The 19,052-nt window shown below is 42.4% G+C and overlaps 1 protein-coding gene across 2 annotated transcripts in view; it reads left to right on the top strand.

Moving 5' to 3' along the window:
- Window positions 1-19,052, top strand: part of smyd3 (SET and MYND domain containing 3) — a 400,254-nt gene that overhangs the window by 86,442 nt on the left and 294,760 nt on the right. For both annotated transcript variants that reach the window (XM_042332902.1, XM_007898399.2), the window contains exons 3-4: window positions 13,530-13,637; window positions 15,472-15,529. In XM_042332902.1, the coding sequence (XP_042188836.1) occupies window positions 13,530-13,637; window positions 15,472-15,529 (166 nt within the window). The remainder of the gene's footprint in view (window positions 1-13,529; window positions 13,638-15,471; window positions 15,530-19,052) is intronic.

The raw sequence follows: 19,052 nt of genomic DNA, 5'->3' as shown, positions 1-19,052 counted from the left end.
AAAGTCAAGGCTTGGGGAGCCCAAAGTGTGAGTTTGGGTACTGCTGCAGACTAACCAAATAAACAGCAACAACAAATTACATTTGTATAGCGCCTTTCACGTTGGGAGGATGTCCCAAGGTGCTGAATAAAACCCTAATCCAGAGGAATGCTGGACTTGAGAGTTGCTGAGGCCATGAGTGTGCCAATGAGTTTTATTTAGAAGTTGAGTATGGAGGAATTTTATTTACAGTAAGATGTTATTTGTCATGTCAAAGTGCAGTGTTTACTTGTTTAACAAGAGTTGACACCCAACTCTACCTCTCTGGCTCCACCCTCGACTCCAGGACCACTGTTGTGCTAACAGAATGTCTGTCAGACATCAAGTCCTGGATGAGAGCTAACTTTCTCCAGTTGAACGTCAACAAGACCGAGGCTCTCCTGATTGGCTCCCGTCAGTGCCTCCTCACCTCAGGCGCTGACAGCATCACCATCCATGGTTGCACACTCCACCTCACTAAGCCAGTCCTGAAACGTGGCATCTTGTTTGAACCCTCAACTATCCTTTCTACTCCACATCCGTGCCACGACCCGCTCTGCCTTCCCCCACCTCTGCAACATCGCTCGGCTCCGCCACCGTCTCAAACCGCAGGCCGCTGAGACTCTCATACACGCCTTCATAAAATCCAGGCTTGACTATGCAAGCTCCCTTCTTGTCGGCCTCCCCAACTCCTCCCTCCATAGGCTGCAAATCATCTTCTCTCCTGCACCAGGCTCCGTGACCCTATCATCCTCATCCTCATCCGCCTCCACTGGCTTCCCATTACGCAGAGAATACAGTTCAAAATCCTGGTCCTCACCTTCAAAGCCCTCCATGGCCTTGCTCCCCCCTACCTCTGTGACCTGCTAACCCTCTACACAATCTGCCTGCTCCCTCCACTCAGCAGGCTCCGGCCTGCTTCACATCCCCCAGCTTGCCCGCCCCACCATTGGCGGGTGGACCTTTAGCCGCCACTCTACCCCTACCATCTGGAACTCCATTCCACAGTCCCTCCGCCTCGCCCCCTCCCTTGCCTCCTTCAAGACCTGTCTCAAGATCCTCCTCTTCGACCTTGCCTTTGATCACCCTCCTTCCCCTCCTGTCCACCACCCTGCCTGATCCCGACCCCCAGCTCGGGTCTGAAACACTAATTGTCCAGCACCTTGGGACGTCCTCCCGACACGAAAGGCGCTATACAAATGTAATTTTGTTGTTGTTTACGAGGTACAGACAGCCATTTGCATGCAGCTCTTCTACTCCAATTGGACGACTAGATGCAGGAAGATGGGAATGCTTTTCCGAATCGATTTCTTGTCACTGTCGGCAAGATCACAATTTGAACTTGCTCTCGACAAGAAATCAATTTTGAAGGCTGTCCTCTTGATGTGTGCAGTCTCCAGATATGAGTCTGGCTCTATCTGAAGCGTCTGTCATCAGCAGTGCTCGGCTGAAAGCTGTGCTGTTCACAGCTAGCCAGGGTCGGGTGAGAAAGGACTGACTGAAGCATCAAGCAGTCGGATTATAGTTTATTACAGCTAATCCATCCCTGGGGCAGCCGTGTGAAAGCTTCCCAAAGTTGCTGAGTCAGCCATTACTCCTCAATTCCAATGGTTGTGTTGTGTGTGTTCTACCATATTCAGACTGCGATGATTTCAGTATAATGGGAGTTGCAGGCTGCATGGTGATGGCTGTGCGTGTTAGGCGGTTTTACTTTGCCTCTGATCTCTGCTTGCTTCTTTCCTTGTGCGCAGGTGGAATCTCATTAAAAATAAAAACGGTTGTGAAGAAATAGAAAGTTTCATAGGACAGCATTGTGATGCCAGGGTCCGACAGACAGAGTCTGAACTCTCCAAAATGGGATCAAAGCTTTACGTAACAGGGTGGAATGTTGAAGGCTGTTTAGCTCATTCAGCAATACATTACCATTGCGAACTTCTCTCCTCCCCCTTCCCTCCCCACCAAAGGCAATCGAGCAATAAATTGAACAGAGTTCATTCATCCTCATGCCTCAGCCACTCATTGCAAACATCCGCTTTCTGCATAGATGTTTTTCTCCTCCTTCCAGCCTTGGCAGCAGTGTCTTGTGCCGTATTCATCTCAAAATATTCTGGGACGTCCTCTGGACGTGAAAGGAGCTCTATAAATGCAATCTTGTTGTTGTTGTTTTCAGTACAGTTTTTAAATTGATATCCACCAAGTTTTTTTTAAATATAAATAAATGCAGCATCCAATTATTTACTACTACTACTACAAGCACCAAGGTCTCTAAACTGCAGCTCCATCCACTTCCATCTGGGCTTTCTTGCAAGTCAATTTTGGTAGCATCAGCTACATGCTGCTTCTTCTCCGAACTCTTGATGCTTCAATCTTCGTTTGAAGTTACATTGGCCAAAACTACAAGCTGGCTTCACTAGTGATCTGTACACTTTTAGAATAATTTGTTTTGACTTGTGGTTAAGCTGTACTGCGGGTCTTGACTTGCCTTTATAAACTATAAGGTACTTTTTTCCTTTTGTGTTTTAGTTACACTCTGATTCCCACAGATAGATCTCTGTCTCTTTTGGAGAAGGAGACGATACCTTAAAAGACACTCAAATTTCCTTGCAGCACCAAGTGAACTTTGGAGCTTCATTCCTTCATTCACCGTCAGCAATTTTCCAATTTATGTAGCACCTTCTGTGTTGCGAGAACAGATGTAATATGAGAGGATATCTCAGTGCTTCACAAAGCAAACTGGGAGAACATGCTGGGGGGTGGGTGGAGCTCAGGAAGGAGGGATGAAAGGTGAATGTGGCAGAGAATTTGTGTAATCAGTGGCTCACGTGCAGACATGGGATTTTTGACATCCACCTGAACAGGCAGACAGGACCTTGGTCTAAAGTCTCATCTGAAGGACGACACCTCTGACAATGCAGTGCTCCCCCAGCACTGCATTGAAGTGTCAAGCTTGTTTGCTAGCTTGATTATTATTTATCATCTGAGCTCTTGGATAGTTCTGTGTACCTGGCTTTAAAGGCAGGAAGCGGTGGCTTGCTTGATTTTCTGTGCCATCTGTATGCATAAACTAGAATGCAAATTTATTAATTGGTTGTGTTCAAGCAGCTTTTTACCAAGATCATTCGTGCCGATGAATCTTAAGTTCTTCCACCCGTTGTGTTTTCATGTACATTGTTTCAATTTTCTTTGCTTTTCACATTTCTGTTTCCCTTTCACTTAAATTTGTTTCAGCATCTCTGTGTTTCCCCAAAACAATGAGAGCATTTTGTGTACTGTTATTCGGGCTAGAAATTCAATCAGGTTTTGGTTTTGAGTGACTAGAGTCCTATAGCTCAGTGGTTAGAGCACTCGCTTTGCAAGCGAGAGACCTGAGTTCAATTCCAGGCAGAGGGCGAAACCTTGGGCAAGTTTCCTTACTCCACACAGAACCTAATAATAATCCCTCCAAAAAACCCAAAACAATAATAAATTGGTCATTTTCAATCTACGACTGTTTGTGGGACATTGCTGTGCGCAATTGGCTGCCGCGTTCGCCCACAAATATACAGTCAATTCACTTTACAGTATATTCTGTGAAGCGCTTTGGGACGTCCTCCCGACGTGAAAAGCGCTATATTAAATGCAAGGATTATTATTATTATTATTATTATTAGATCAATAATTCCCTGTGGGTTCCAGCAAAACATGATCCCTTGTGTGTCAGTCTGTCGGTTGGCAGCACTCTCACTCCTGAGTTGGAAGGTTGTGGGTTCAAGCCCCACGTTGGGACTTTGAACTCGCATTGTAGGCTGACGCTCCAGTGCAGTGCTGAGGGTGCAATGATTTGTTAAGAAGTGCCGTCCTTCGGATCAGATATGAAAGTCAGGTCCCGTCTGTCTGTTCATGTGGACCTTAAAGATCCCATGACACTATTCAAAAAGAGAAGGGAGTTTCTCCCGTGAGCTAGCCAATAATCCTGTAGTCCTGTAGCTCAGTGGTTAGAGCACTCGCTTTGCAAGTGAGAGACCTGAGTTCAATTCCAGGCAGAGGGCGAAACCTTGGGCAAGTTTCCTTACTCCACACGCCTAATAATAATCCCTCCAAAACCAAAAACAATAATAAAAAAAATTACTAAAATATTAATAAAAATAATTTTAAAAAATTGTTCATTTTCAATCTACGACTGTTTGTGGGACATTGCTGTGCGCAATTGGGTGGCGCGTTCGCCCACAAATATACAGTCATTTCACTTTACAGTGTGTTCTGTGAAGCACTTTGGGACGTCCTCCCGACGTGAAAAGCGCTATATCAAATGCAAGGATTAAATTAAATAATCCCCAGATAAAATTGGTCATTCACCCCACATCTGTTAGTGGGACATCGCTGTATGCAAATTGGTTATTGTGTTTGCTTACAAATACACAATCATCCTGTAAAGCGCTTTTGAGGTGTCTCAATGATATGATAAGGCGCTATATCAAATGCAAGCAGTAGAATTATTAGCCCATTCTGCTTCAGTTTGTCTGACTTTAACAAATGGTTTCAGATGTTCAGTCCAGCATGATTTTTTTCAGTCAAGGTACTTTTAAAGTTCTCAGCACATTTTATATTAATATTTTTTAAATCTAATAAAAGACAGAAACTACACGATTGATTAAAAGATTGAGATGGAAGCCACGAGTGATGAAATTCTATTTTACTTTTATTATTTTAGGGGTGATCAATACCTCTGGCCAAAGAAATGTCACCTTGTATTAATGGGTTTTGTAAAGGGTTGATTCTCAAAATTGCTGTGTTCCAAGTTTTTAACCTTGGAATATTACAACTAAAACTCCATCCCCAAATGCACTTGTTTTCTCCCCCTGCTCAATCCCATTTATGCCTTACTTTGTACTGCAGTTGGCTGATCTGAGTGTTTTCACATTGAATTGACTACCACTACAATATAATCCAGATATCAGCGACATCCATTCATTTTTGAACCAAAACTTTCAGAACTACCATCTCGACTTGAATCAAATGCCTCAATGCCAATGTAAATTGAATTTCCATAAAAGAACTTTATTTATTTCCGTCCTAGCTTTCTCACCTCCCTCCTTTCTACTGCAGATGTTTTCCTCCTTTTTTTCTTCCTATTACCATAGAATTCCCATGATGACGTGAGCCTTGGAATTCAGGGTTGACAGGCTCTTTTATTGTGTGGACATCTCAGTCTTTTCAAGCCTCATCCTGTTCATTTGAAATCCACATATCAGGTCATTTGTTGCTGTTTGTTGCTGTTGTTGTTGTTGATTACATTCTCAGGTCCTGACCCCTGACTGTCAGCGCCTTGGGACGTCCTCCCGACGTGAAAGGCACTCTATAAATGTAATTTTGTTGTTGTTGGTGTTGATAACTCCTCCCCTCAACTCCTGGTGCTGAAGCTAATTGCAGTGGCTTGGCTGATAACCGCAAACTCAGCACAGCCTCAGAGGCAAACCTGAGACCACTAGTATGGGTATGGGTCCGGATAAAGTTTGAGTCAATGAGAAAAGCTTTGCAAGAGCATTTTTGTTTTGTTGTCAAACCATAAAAGGGCTAGTTGCGGGACAGTTTTTTTTAATAGTGTTGTATCATTACAAAACTAAGACGGTTGGCAAAGCAATAGGTTGTACTCACGCAGCCCCTCGAGCCTGTTCCGCCATTGTATAAGATCATGGTTGATCTATATCTCATATCCATTTATCCACATTTGCTCCATATCCCTTGATACCTTTCCCTTACAAAAATCTATGAATCTCAGTCTGGAAAATTTGAATGGATCCAGCATCCACAGCCTTACTGGGGGAGAGAGTTCCATATTTCCACTACTGCCTAAGGTGGTGCAGCGTGAAACATCAACTTAAGAGCAATGGTGGAGCGTGAAACATAAATCCTATTACTCACTCTGGATTGCTTTACTCCTGGAAGTGATGGCTCCAGATAAAGGAGTCCTGTCAATTCTGTTTGGGATTGTGTGTTGCAGTGGGAACCGCACACCACATTGCCCTTTCCAAGCCTAGACTTGTGTTTGAAGCCATCCCAGACCCTTGCCAGCTGTAAGGCTGCATGTGGAACGGCTTTGAGCAATTTTCTGACATTATTTAGTCAAAGACTGTCCATTATACCTGCAGAAACAAAGAAGGATTTTATTTGAAGGAATGGAAGTATTCCAGATGTGAAGTTTGGAGATGCTATTTAGTGCTTAAGGGGCCTGACTCCTTTTTAATATTTGTAGTATGAAAGTGCTGGCAAATGTCTCTATTTTTGGTCTATTGTGTGTTTTTTATATAGTTGGATCTGAAAGGACTGAATGCTGGATGTCTACAATATTGTGAGATTATCCCAGAATATCTTCCTCAGTGAACTTTTGATTAATAAATTGTTGACGTATGTGTTTGGTCAGGGGGAACTGTAATGCACTTTTACAAAAGATGCCAATAGGCAGGTATATGCAAAAGTAGAAAGATAATTTTGCTGCTAGGCTGAGATGGCTTTAAAGCCAATTCTCAACGGAGCTTATTTGACACCTGTAAAATTATACAGGATGAGACTCGAGTCTGTATCCATCTGCTCGGGATGCAGTGTGAAATTAGGTACAGAAACCCATCTGCTACGGTATTACACTGCCTTCTGGAATAAAACTCATCCAAGGTTTTTTTTATGTACTGAAAAAAATCTCCCTCCTATGAGGGCTGACTGAGAGCTCTGCCTCGTAACTGTATATTTATGAAGAAGAGCTTTTACAGTTGGTCCTCACAGGAAAGAATTTTTTGTACATATAAAAATAACACTTGGAAGAATTCTGCCTGCTCATGAAAACCAAAGCCCGGGACTGGGTGGATACCGTCCCTCAGAGGATGGACCCCTCCTCTATTTGCTGCTTAGAAGCTGGTTCTGTGTGATTTGTTTGCTGGGTCACAACCTAGGTTGTGAGCTCAATGTCCTAACTGCTCCTCATGTAGCACTAAATTGGCGAGGGAATTGGACAGTGTACAGTAAAGGTGCTCTCCTGAGACTCGGAGACTTGCACTATGGCAAATTTGAGGAGAAATTCCACCTGGGTCTATATTTACTTTGTTTTCTTAACATTTGCAAGTGTCTTCATTTGGCAAATTCTTAAATACAATCTTAACTATGTATTTAAAGCCTCATGAAGAATTTTCTCTCGTTCCCTCCCTTATGACTGTTCGGTTTGATAGTGCTGAGTGCTTTTTCAACATGACAGATACCGGATGGCTGTGGGGTGGGAGGTAAATTTTTGCCAAAAAATATTTGTGTATGGGGAGAGAAAGAGGAGCATGGGATTAGTATAGATACTCCAGGAGGAATGTGAGTACCAATGCAATCTGATGGGCCAATTGGCCTCTTTCCTTCTGTGTTATAAAATCGCTAAAAAAAAAATTGCCAAACTGTGAGTAATATTTTCCGGATGCCCTCCTGCAGGGAGAGAGCATGCAATCTAATCCAACAAATATTTCTGAAATTTCCATTTCCATCTACGGGTGGGATGCAGTGATCTCCGTTTGGTTTGGATGCTCTTAAGGAAGGTGATGGGTTTTTGCATGTGTCAGACAGCAGTTCCTGTGTTTGCCATGGAGGAATTCAGGCTGTGGACGGGCAGTGCTGTTGTCCCATTAGAAACCACAATGCGTTTTACAGCCGGGACACTTGATATATTTTTAATGCGCAAAATGGGTCTCAAACATGAAATAAATTCTTTACTCGCTGCGTTTTTAATCTCAATTCGCTTTATGTTGGTTCGGTTTGACAGATGTTGAGCAGAAGTTGTATACTTGTGGTCTTCTAATCCGCTTCTGGTTCAGAAAGAAATTCTGTTTCCACAAAGATGTAGCTTTTTAATGATTACCTGATCCTGCCCAGTATTAAGAAGGAAGTTAAGTCTGTAAATTTGCAGTTTGACCAATCACGCTGTTAAAATTTGCAATCATTTCTGTTACTCACATATAGATTGTTTTGAAGCCAGAAGCCAAATATGGGATTGGAGGAGAAAAACTGAAGATATTATGTGATCCACAGCATGAACACTCCTGTGCAAACGCAGGGCTGAAGGCAGGCAGCAATCCCGATCAAACGTTACTTTGGCAGCATTTGTCCCAGAATGAAATCTGAGCTGCGGTCGGCATGCTTTTCTGAAAGGAAGCCTGAGCCCAAGTAAATGGATATATGTTTGACCAGTGTTTGAAAATAGTTTGGTTTGATGTTGGGTAGATCTTAACTTAAGTTTCATTGAAAATGCTCTCACAGGATAGAATAAAATGTGTATGTTTGCCAGTCATGCCTTTGACACCACAACCTGTTCTAGACAACAAAGTTCAAAAACAGAGCATGTGGGTATACATGTCAATAACCTCTGACTGTACTTTACCAGGAAATTAAGGATTTTTTAAAATTGCTAACTGGCACTGTGTGTCCTCAAATCGCATGTTGACTGAAAGACTGTAGTTAATTCAGCTGAAGGATGAAGGTACTAATTATGGAAATATCTTATTTATCAATACGTGAATCAAACACGTGACCCTGCGATGGAGTGGAGACCATTCATGGATTGGAATTGCAGAGGATTGGCAAATGTTGAATGGTGCTAATAGCAGGACATGAGTCAGGCTAACCACTCCGAAGGAATTATTTGTGGCTGTTTTAGAGCATAGTAGGTCGAATTCAGAGCGGGAATTGTGAATACTGTGCAACTCCAGGTGTGAATACTCTATTTGTGACCTCTAGTAATATCTTATTTGCTGACACCAGGCTGGAAGGACATAACGCATTAGAACAAGAAAAACCCATGTGACCTATCAAACTGGCTTCTTTCACAGAGCTGCCCACTTTCCTTTCGTCCTTGCTGTCTAAATACTCTCTGATCCATAAAATTCATCTGGACTCAATTTCTGCCCTCCACTATTAAACGCTGGCAAACTGCCCTCCACAGAACCCACACCTGCTGTTTTGTGTACTTTGAAGTATTTGATAATCCAGGACAGGGAGAAGAAACCTTAGGAAAGTTTCCTTACTCCATACGACTCTGTTTACCTAGCAGTAAGCAGGAAACCGGTTGTTAGTCAGTTGGCAGATCGCTTTCTGGGGGTAATAATACCTTGCAATAAATAAATAATAATTTGGTCACTCAAACCATGGCTTTTTGCCCACTAAATAGACAGTCAATCCACTTTACAGTATATTCTACGAAGCACTTTGTGACATCTCAATGACATGATAAAGCGCTATATTAAGTGAAGGTTTATTATTTTATTTTATATTATTTTATTATATGATGATATATTATATAATAATATATAATATTATTATCATTGCTTAGGCGTTTGCCTATGAAGTACACAGTCACTACTTGTGCAGTAAATCCTGTGAGGCACTTTGAGATGTTCTCCCCATAACAAATGCCTGATTTTTCTTCTCTCTGCCTATCCCACTAACCTTTAATTCTGTTCATACCCAGATTTTTAGCCATTTCTTTTTTAAAGGAGTTGATTAATGCAACATTTTTCTGGGTTCAGTGGGGGAAGAAGTTTTGGCTCCTCTGTTGTGTTGCTTGAAGCTTGTTAAATTCTAATCCTAATTCTGTGCTCAGCCAAAGTGAACAAACCTGCTTTACATCTGTGTTATCTTTGATCTAATAATATTAAAACCTAGGATCATGTACCTCCTAAATCATTGCTTCTCCAGTCTTTGCTCTTTCCTCTCAAACCTCAAATATGTTGTCCCACATGTTCCTCCTCCTCACTGTGTTGAAATCCAAGCACATTGCACCATCACCTGCTCTTCCAGTATTAAGTTCCTATGAAATTCTTTACCTCACATGAACTTCCTTTTCCTATAATGTACAGCTTTTAAAACTCAAACTTGGCTTTGCTCATTTGATTTATGTTACACCTCCTCGCCTGCTTCTTTCGTTTTTTTTTTAAAAAATGCTTGTATTTGATATAGATATATACATGCTAAGCATGAACACCATAGATAAGTGTCCTTAGGAACGAGGAACGGATTAAGATATGATTCACTTAAAAGTTTGCAATCAATATGAGGCTTTTATCAATGCAGCCAGTTTAAGGACTGGGAATCATAAGTGGTTTCATTTTAAGGCGAAACTAGTTACCATAACAGTGGGCTATAACTTGCTCCCTAAATTAAGTTTTCGTAACAGAATATGAATTACAATAAACTCCTGAAAACACTACCCTGACTTAACATGTCACTACCCCTTAAGTCATCAAGCTGCCAATATCTCGGCTGTATTTATTTATGTATTTATACTTATGCCTAATTTGCCATTACTCCAAGGGTCCTTTCCCCTTGGAGTTATCAGGAGTTTGCTGTATCTGTACGCGCTGGAGCAGACCCTCCCTCTCTTCTCTGATGTCCTTTTCAATGCTGCTGTCCAGAAACCGGATTGCACATTCATCTTCCAGCTTGCAAACGCTGGGTAGTGCATTGCAACTTCATTGGAACTGAAAGCTGTAACCCTGTTAACCGGCAGTCAAAAGCCATTGTCATTGAGAGTGCTGCTGGGAGAGGGGCAGTATTGGTAGCCAGAGCTGATCTGGGCAATTCATATTCAGTACCTATGGAACCTCTTAATTTAGATGACACATGAAGCACAGGGTGTGCCTCATGGGTAACAACAACAACAACAACAAGATTCCATTTATAAAGCGCCTTTCACGTCAGGAGGACGTCCCAAGGCGCTGCACAGTTGGGTCATGACCCGAGCAGGGGAAATGGTCAGGGTGAGGGGAGGGAAGGGAGGGAGCGAGGAGGGGGGAAATGGTCAGGGTGAGGGGAGGGAAGGGAGGGAGCGAGGAGGGGGGAAATGGTCAGGGTGAGAGGAGGGAAGGGAGGGAGCGAGGAGGGGAAAGAGAGTCGAGAGGGTTGGAATATTGTACTTGGGACTTTGATGTGTTCCAGACGGTTTGGAGAGGGGCGTGGATGATTCTGGGACTAAATTCACGCCAGAAACTCTTCAAACTCTGAGATTATTTTCACTGGAAAAATTCTGATTGACAGGGTACATGATCCAGGTTTTAAAGTGCTAAGATGCTTTGATAATGTGGATATAAGCAGGATACAGTATTTAAATTGCATTATAATCTAAGAAAAAAAAGGAAACTTTTTCTTCAAATGAACAAAATTAACCAGACTCAAGCAAGATCAGAGATTAAAAGATTTATTTTTTTCACATTGTGGAAGAAATGTATCCTAGTTTCTAATCAGAAACAGTAAAGTTGTGTAAATGAATCTGGTAAATAGGAGCTGAATGAATGTTTCAGAGCAGGGTTGAAGATTAGGCTGAAATAGTGTGGGACTCTGAGCATGTCCTCCAACATGAAGCCACCTCAGGACTCACTTCTGTATGTTCGAGTATTAGTTCACTTGCTTCAGCTTTTGAATTTTTGCATCCGAGAAATAGTTTTACCAAAAATGTCATAACTGCTAATCACTACCTTCATGGGATTAAGTGGTAAAAAGAATCAGCTGCCATTGGGCAATTCAGCTTGGCCGGTGTGAGTGAGGCTGCCAATAATATAGTAAACGGGAAGATCACCTTCACAGGAGATTATCTTTTAATTGAACTCTTCCTTTTCCATATTGGCCTTCAAGAAAAAACTAGACAAATAGCTTAAAAAGAGTCAATTACAGGGGATGGGAAAACGGCAGGTAAATGGGACTGAAAGGTTTGCTCTTGAAGGATCCGGCACAGACACAATGGACTGAATGGCACTCTTCTGTGTTATATGTTTCTATGGTTCTCTGATGACCTGGTGTATGCGTGTATTAGATGGTTTCTCCAAAGAGCAGCAATGCTCAGATGGTGATAAGCTTTCACTAGGAAGGTTAGTTAAGGCCAGAACTTGATGCTATGGTGGGAGGACGGTAGGGTGAGTGTTCTGGAAGGATGAGATCAAATGAGCAGAAGGGCCTTCTTCATCCAAACCCATCTTGTGATCTCCAAGAGGCGATCTTCCTGTTTACTGTATTATTGGCACTCACACTGGCCCATTTACAGAGAGGCAAGGTCAGAGCCTGGAGCTGGTTCTCGGCCTTTCCCAAGTTTATTTCTTCCAGATTGTACTAAAACAATCGCTAAGGACAATTTTATGGGTTTGTCGAAAAAAAAACTCTGATGTATGAGAAAAAAACTCCTAAGCCTGAGCATATGGAGAAAGGGGTTGAATGTAAAATGAAATAAATGTCTCTTGCATGTTGGAAGATTATTGCTTTGTTTCTGGTTTATCTGGAAAGAGAAAACAGTTCTTCAATACTGAAATCCCTCCTCTTGCCAGCGCTGTCTTCACATCCTGCTTTAAATAATCAGTGGGGCTTCTGTCTTATTCCTGTCTTCAGTGCTCTGTGGAATTTGTTCCAGGATGTTTTGACTCAATGCCTCAAGTCTTCCTCAGCTTGAAACCCATTGGAGAGCTGAAGACGGAGAAAACTGGAGGCGGTGAAACATCCTGGAAGAGTTTACACACAGGACTGGAGATGGGATTGTGGCTGAAATGCAATTAATTGTGCATTAAACTCTGTGTACTGAGGAACACAATACAATACATTCATGTAGCACTTTTCATGTTCAAAGGACACCACAAGATGATTAACAATAATGGCTTCGCACCCGTTCTGGGGGAGGGAGCCAAGGGGGGTGGGGAGGAGAAAGATGCCTGAAAGCACGGTCAGAGACGTAGATCTTGAGACGGACCTTGAAAGGGATGAGGGAAGGTTTGAACACTTGGAACATGCACGTGTGGCAGCAAATTGTATTCTGTTAAAATCTATTTTCTTACTTGTTCTTCATTGTCTGTAGTGAAGTGAGTTGTGTTCTCAGTGAAATTCCACTCCTTGCCCTTTTAAAACCCCTTGGGATGTCATTGTCTGATATTTATTTAGGGTGCTGTGGATTTCTGGTAAATGCTAAAAATAATACAGAATCTTAATGTATCCTGATTGTTTATAATACTGAGTTTTCCGTTCACCACTATCATATATATATATAATATTTCGCCCACAAATATACGGTCAATTACAGTCTATTCTGTGAAGCGCTTTGAGACATCGAGAAGATGTGAAAAAGTGCTATATCAAATGCAAGTATTATTATATTGCAATTTGTAAAGCATTCTGTTTGAAGTTATAAAATCTACTTCACTGTTATACTGCTGCTAAAATTCTTGTATTGAATATCACACGTCAATGTCTCAAAGAACTTCATAGGATCTACTGTAAAGTGTAGTAACTGTGTATTTGTAAGTGATCATGGCAGTTAATTTGCACATAACAATGCCCCACAAATAGTCATGAAGTTAATGAACAACTTTTTTTNCTTTGGAAGCTTGTTGGCCAGCACTCTGGGAGAAACTCACTTCTGTTTTTNAATAGTGCTATGTGATCTTTAACATACACCCAAACATAAAACAAGAACAAGCAGATCTTTGTTTTTCAATGTCTCATCAACTAGTCCTCACTTCAAGTCTGTTCTCTTCCAGAAACTGGCTTGGGCCGAACATAAGCGGGAATGCAAGTGTCTGAGAAGTGTCTATCCAAAGATTCCAGCTGATATGGCCAGACTTGTTGCAAGGATTATCTTCAAATCAGTAAGTCCCGCAGCAAACTATGTCAGTATCAGCCAAATTTCAATGAAACTTGTACAAAAATCAATTTCCAAACCTCTCTTCCAGCTGCCTCCTTTTCTCTAGCAGTACATCTCTGAATCATTTCACTTTCTGCAGGGTTGGAAGAAATCCTGTACACCTTCCCAGCACTTGTTCATCAGATTTTTAGTGTAAGATTAAAAAAATTACACCACTGTCACCACATCCATTTAAATAAGGCAATCAATTCCGAGGCTCCTGATAGTCCACCTCCTCAATTCTATTGCTGTTTCTTAGGATTTGTATCTGTTCCTTATGCACGAAAGTCAATTAAAGTAAAGCAAACTAGTGAGTGGTCTTTAGTATGCTATTAATTGTAGTTGGTGTTCAGTTGTTGTTTCATTAACCAGGAAAGTAATAGCCAGTTTCTCCAGACAGCTTCTCGAAGAATAATGATGACATCTCATGCACATACAAATTGTTGTTCTGTGATTTTATGGAGAAGCCCAAATTTAATGAAAAGATCATTAATGTTAAAGTAATGTTAATGATCTGAAGGGGAAGTTTCTGCTTTAATTTGTGTAGCTGCATTTGTGGTTGTCATTTAGTTGGCGGGTTGCTTTTCTGGGGGTAACAATCCCTTAAAAAAAAATGTGGTCACTCAATCCACAACTGTTAGTGGGACACTGCTGTGTGCAGTTGGCTGCTGCATTTCGCCCACAAAATACACAGTCAATTCACTTTACAGTATATTCTGTGAAGCGCTTTGAGACGTCTCGAAGACGTGATAAGGTGCTATATCAAATGCAAGGATTATAATTATTATTTAAAAAACAGCCTTCTTCACCCAAACAAATATTGTGAACTACTTGATGCAAGTAATTCAGGTGGTGTCAGAGAGACTTGTTCACCTTTGAAGACTAGGACAATGCTGTTGGGATGAGTCAAGGGCAATCTTACCTTTTATGCAAAGGGAACAATGTGAAATTTGATACGGGAACAACTATAACAGATTATATGGACCCTTCACATGAAGTAGGATCTTGGTACACAGTAATAAATTAGGAACAGTTACTTGCGTGTTTTAGTAACAAAATAGTGCTTGCATTTGATGTTGTGCCTGTAACATTGCATTAGCTTAGAATTGTTGTAGGTAACATCAGAGCCACTTTACACACAGCAGATCCCACAAATGGCCATGAAGCGAATGATCAGTTAATCTGGAGAGTTGTTGGACAGAAAACTGGAAGAAATTATTTGTTTTTGAATAATAATAATAATAATAATAATCCTTGCATTTGATATAGCACTTTTCACGTCGGGAGGACATCCCAAAGCGCTTCACAGAACACACTGTAAAGTGAATTGACTTTTTGTGGGCGAACGCGGCAGCCAATTGCGCACAGCAATGTCCCACAAACAGTCGTAGATTGAAAATGACCAATTTATTATTGTTTTTGGTTTTTGGAGGGATTATTATTAGGCTCTGTGTGGAGTAAGGAAACTTGCCCAAGGTTTCGCCCTCTGCCTGGAATTAAACTTGGGTCTTTCGCTTGCAAAAGCGAGTGCTCTAACCACTGAGCTACAGGACTCCACAAAGGTAGGGCTTTAAAACCACTCTGGTTGCACCACGCACCAATTTCTCTCAATAATTGAAATATTATTCAATTATTTATTATTATTAAATTATTATTTGAATAGTGTTACAGAAGATTTGAAAAGGAGGTGGAACCTTGGGTTAATGGTTTTCCACCATACTTAGAGGCTGGTGGCTGAAGAAACAATTGTGCATTTATTTATTTTGCTCTGATGTTAAGTGTTTATGTATATTCCACAGCTATCTGCGTCACCCTGTTCTTCTGAGGAGCTCTATTCCATCTCAGAACTTCAGTCCCGTGAGTACATTGTGCTTTTGATAAGCTTCACTGTGAACAGTTTACTAAAATTACAAACGTAGAACAAACCTATGATATTACAGAATAAAGTGGAACAATTTGCATGGAAATTATTTCATGTGCTTCTTTCCTGGTTTCACTAAAAAAAATCGCAGCAGTTTTTTTCTTAAAAAGGCAGATTAGTGGAGCTCAAAGATGCCTGGAAGGCGACATAGCAGCAAATGTGAAACATAACATCAGAAAATATCACAGCGAGAGGTAGTTGCAGGACAAGCTAAATTCCCAAACAAGTTATAATCAAGGGAAAACAAGAGATAGTAAACATTTAAAATAATGGAACTCAAAATCTACAGGATTCCATAAAGGTTTAGATTTGTTCCTGTCAACTAAAAGGATTCTGGTTATTGAAATTAGAAATCTCTCAAGATTACTTTAAAGTAATCTTGAGAGAAATTGGATGTCAGCCTCTGGAGACTGATGGAATTATCACTATGTTACTATTCGGAATGGACAAAGCTAATTGTAAAAGCACCAAAAANTAAAGTTTCCAAACCACAACCCATTGTAAGTGTTAAATTAAATTCAAGAAATACATTTGCCAGTGAGGACATCCTGAGTTCTGGCATCGCCCTCACTGGTGATGCTCAGTTATACGCTGCTGGCTACAGTGCTATCACATATTTATAATTTTTAAGCTACAGTCAAGTGTGTCTTCAACAACCATTCGGGAGATTGGGCCAAAATGGCCTTTGCATATGGTGGCCTCTGAGTAAGGGTTCGTTGATGTATTAACTGAGCTGTTCTAGGGTCGTTGTTAACAGAATGGCGTTCAATCCAGTTAACAAATTGTTTGAATAGGTTTTAAAAGATTGCAGGCGGGGTCATCCAGTGGCTTCACACGCAGAACCTCATCACTATGCTCAAGAGTATCCAAACCAGACAAAGTTCAAATATGTATGGGACCATTCATGGAATATCCTTGTGTCTGGAATGGAATGCACATTCTCTCCCTGGAGGGATGTACCCTGTTTATCTAATTTCTGAGCATGTCATGCGCAAGTTGGAAAGAGCCAAGGTTTTGAGTACTGGTTAGTGGAGTCCTGTAGCTCAGTGGTTAGAGCACTCGCTTTGCAAGTGAGAGACCTGAGTTCAATTCCAGGCAGGGCGAAACCTTGGGCAAGTTTCCTTACTCCACACGCCTAATAATAATCCCTCCAAAACAAACCAATAATAAATTGGTCACTTTCAATCTATGACTGTTTGTGGGACATTGCTGTGCGCAATTGGCTGCCGCGTTCACCCACAAATATACAGTCAATTCACTTTACAGTGTGTTCTGTGAAGCGCTTTGGGACGTCCTCCCGACGTGAAAAGCGCTATATCAAATGCAAGGATTATTATTATTATTAGGTACTGCTGGAGTCTAAGCAACTAAAACCGCGTAGTTTTCCATTGACAGCACTGTCTGGCAAGCTTTCCAACTGCTTCTCCAAGATCCGCCCTTTGGTTTGCAGGGTTGACAGGAGATGAGTGGGATGACTCTCTGCCCCCAGTGACTGGTCTGGCTTCCAAGTCCTGCTGTGACCAACCTGGCTCAGGACCCAGACTTCTGAGACCACCACAGAGAGTTGATTCAATCCAATGTACTGATGCCAAGCGTGTCACCTTGGAGCTAGCTCAGTTCCAAGGAGACCCTGCTTAACTTCGTCCATCCCTCCCCACCCCGAAGGCAGGCATAAAGGAAAAGCCAGGGGTTTGAAGCAGATTTCAAATATCTAATAGAATTGCTAGCAATGTGGCTTTATATAGTGAATCTCAATAAAAAAATGACAGCATTCATCAGAATATTTATTGAATGATTCCATATATTATGCCACTTACTTATGGAAATTTCCCTGTGTCTGGAATGGAATGTGCAATTGTTGCCTGGAGGGAGGCACTCTGATTCTGGAGAGTATTAAGTGCTGTTTGGCAAGAGTCAAGGCTTTGGGACCACAGACTGTGTGTGTGTGTTGTTGGGGTACTGTTGGGGTTTAACCAGTTAAAACCGCAAGGTCCCCTACCCATTAGGACTTTGACTTGCAGGGTTAACACAGATCTGCCGCTCCAAATCTTGCCGGTGAGCCAGGCTGGCTGTCCTGTCATCAGCAGTGCTCTAGAGTACTGTGAACCTGGCTGGCTCGGTAACTGAGACTGCCACAGAAGGTTGGCTCAATTCTGACACTCTTTGGGCAAGCATGTCAAACAGGAGCCAGTTCAGCTCCCAGGAGACCCCACTGACCTGCCCCCCCCACAATCATTTGACATCTGACAAGTGCAGGTTAGAGCCCTCACTTGGTGCACAGCAGGTACCAGGAACTCCCTGCGAGCTTCCTGGTAAGCAACACAACTCAGCATGAAACGGGTGAGAGTATTGCCACCATTGCCCGCAGTTCAGACACACAACCATACTCACTGAACAATGGTTCCACCATATTAAAAAAAATAGTACTGTTTCCATTGTACAGGGAGCAATTTTTTCTTGACCGGTCAAGGTGACAAATAACATTCTGTCTATCTGTGACCAGGGCTCCCTCTGACTCCTCGTTTCCCTCGACCTCTCTGCTGCCTTTGACACTGTGGATGAATCTTTCCTCCTCCACCGCGTCTCCTCTCACCTTAACCTTCGAGATTCTGTCCTTGAATGGTTTAGGTCCTATCCTCCTCCAGCCCTCTGCATCGTCTTGTGCAATGTTCCTCAGGACTCTGTCCTCAGTCCTCTCCTCATCAAGCTGTACATGTTCCCACTTGGTGACATCATCCACAGACATGGAGTCAACTTCCACATGTATGCGGATGATACCCAACTCTATCTCTCTGCCTCGACCCCAGGACCACTGATGTCCTGACTGACTGGCTGTCAGACATCACGTCCTGGATGAGAGCCAACTTTGTACAGTTGAACCTAAGCAAGACTGAGGCCCTCCTGATTGGCTCGTGCCAGCGCCTCTGCACCTCAAGCTCTGGCAGCATCAGCATCCATGTTTGCACACTCCACCCCACCAAGCCTGTCAGGAACGTAGGTGTCTTATTCAACCCTCAACTATCCTTTCTCCCCCTCATCCATGCCATGACCCACTCTGCCTTCCCCCACCTCTGCAACATTGCCCGACTCCGCCACTGCCTCACCCCTCAGGCTGCCAAAACCCTCATATACCATTCGTCACCTCAAGGCTCAACTCTGGAGAATCCCTCCTTGTCAACCTCCCCAACTCTTCCCTCCACAAGCTGCAGATCATCCAGAACTCTGCAGCTTGTGGCCTCTCCCGCACCAGGCTTTGTGATCCCATCACACCCACTCTCGCCCGACTCCATTGGCTCCCCATCCCTCAGAGATCGATTCAAAATTCTTGTGCTCACCTTTAAAGCCCTCCATGGCCTTGCCCCCTCCTACCATTCCGACCTGCTAACCCCTTATCAACTAGTCCGCCTCCTCTGCTCAGCAAGCTCCGGCCTGCTCCATGTCCCCTGCCCACCTCGATCT

Source organism: Callorhinchus milii, unplaced genomic scaffold (genome assembly GCF_018977255.1).
Source record: "Callorhinchus milii isolate IMCB2004 unplaced genomic scaffold, IMCB_Cmil_1.0 Scaffold3, whole genome shotgun sequence".
Classification (NCBI taxonomy): Eukaryota; Metazoa; Chordata; class Chondrichthyes; order Chimaeriformes; family Callorhinchidae; genus Callorhinchus; species Callorhinchus milii.
Note: the sequence above shows the minus strand (reverse complement) of the source record. Positions and strands in the feature narration are given on the sequence as shown.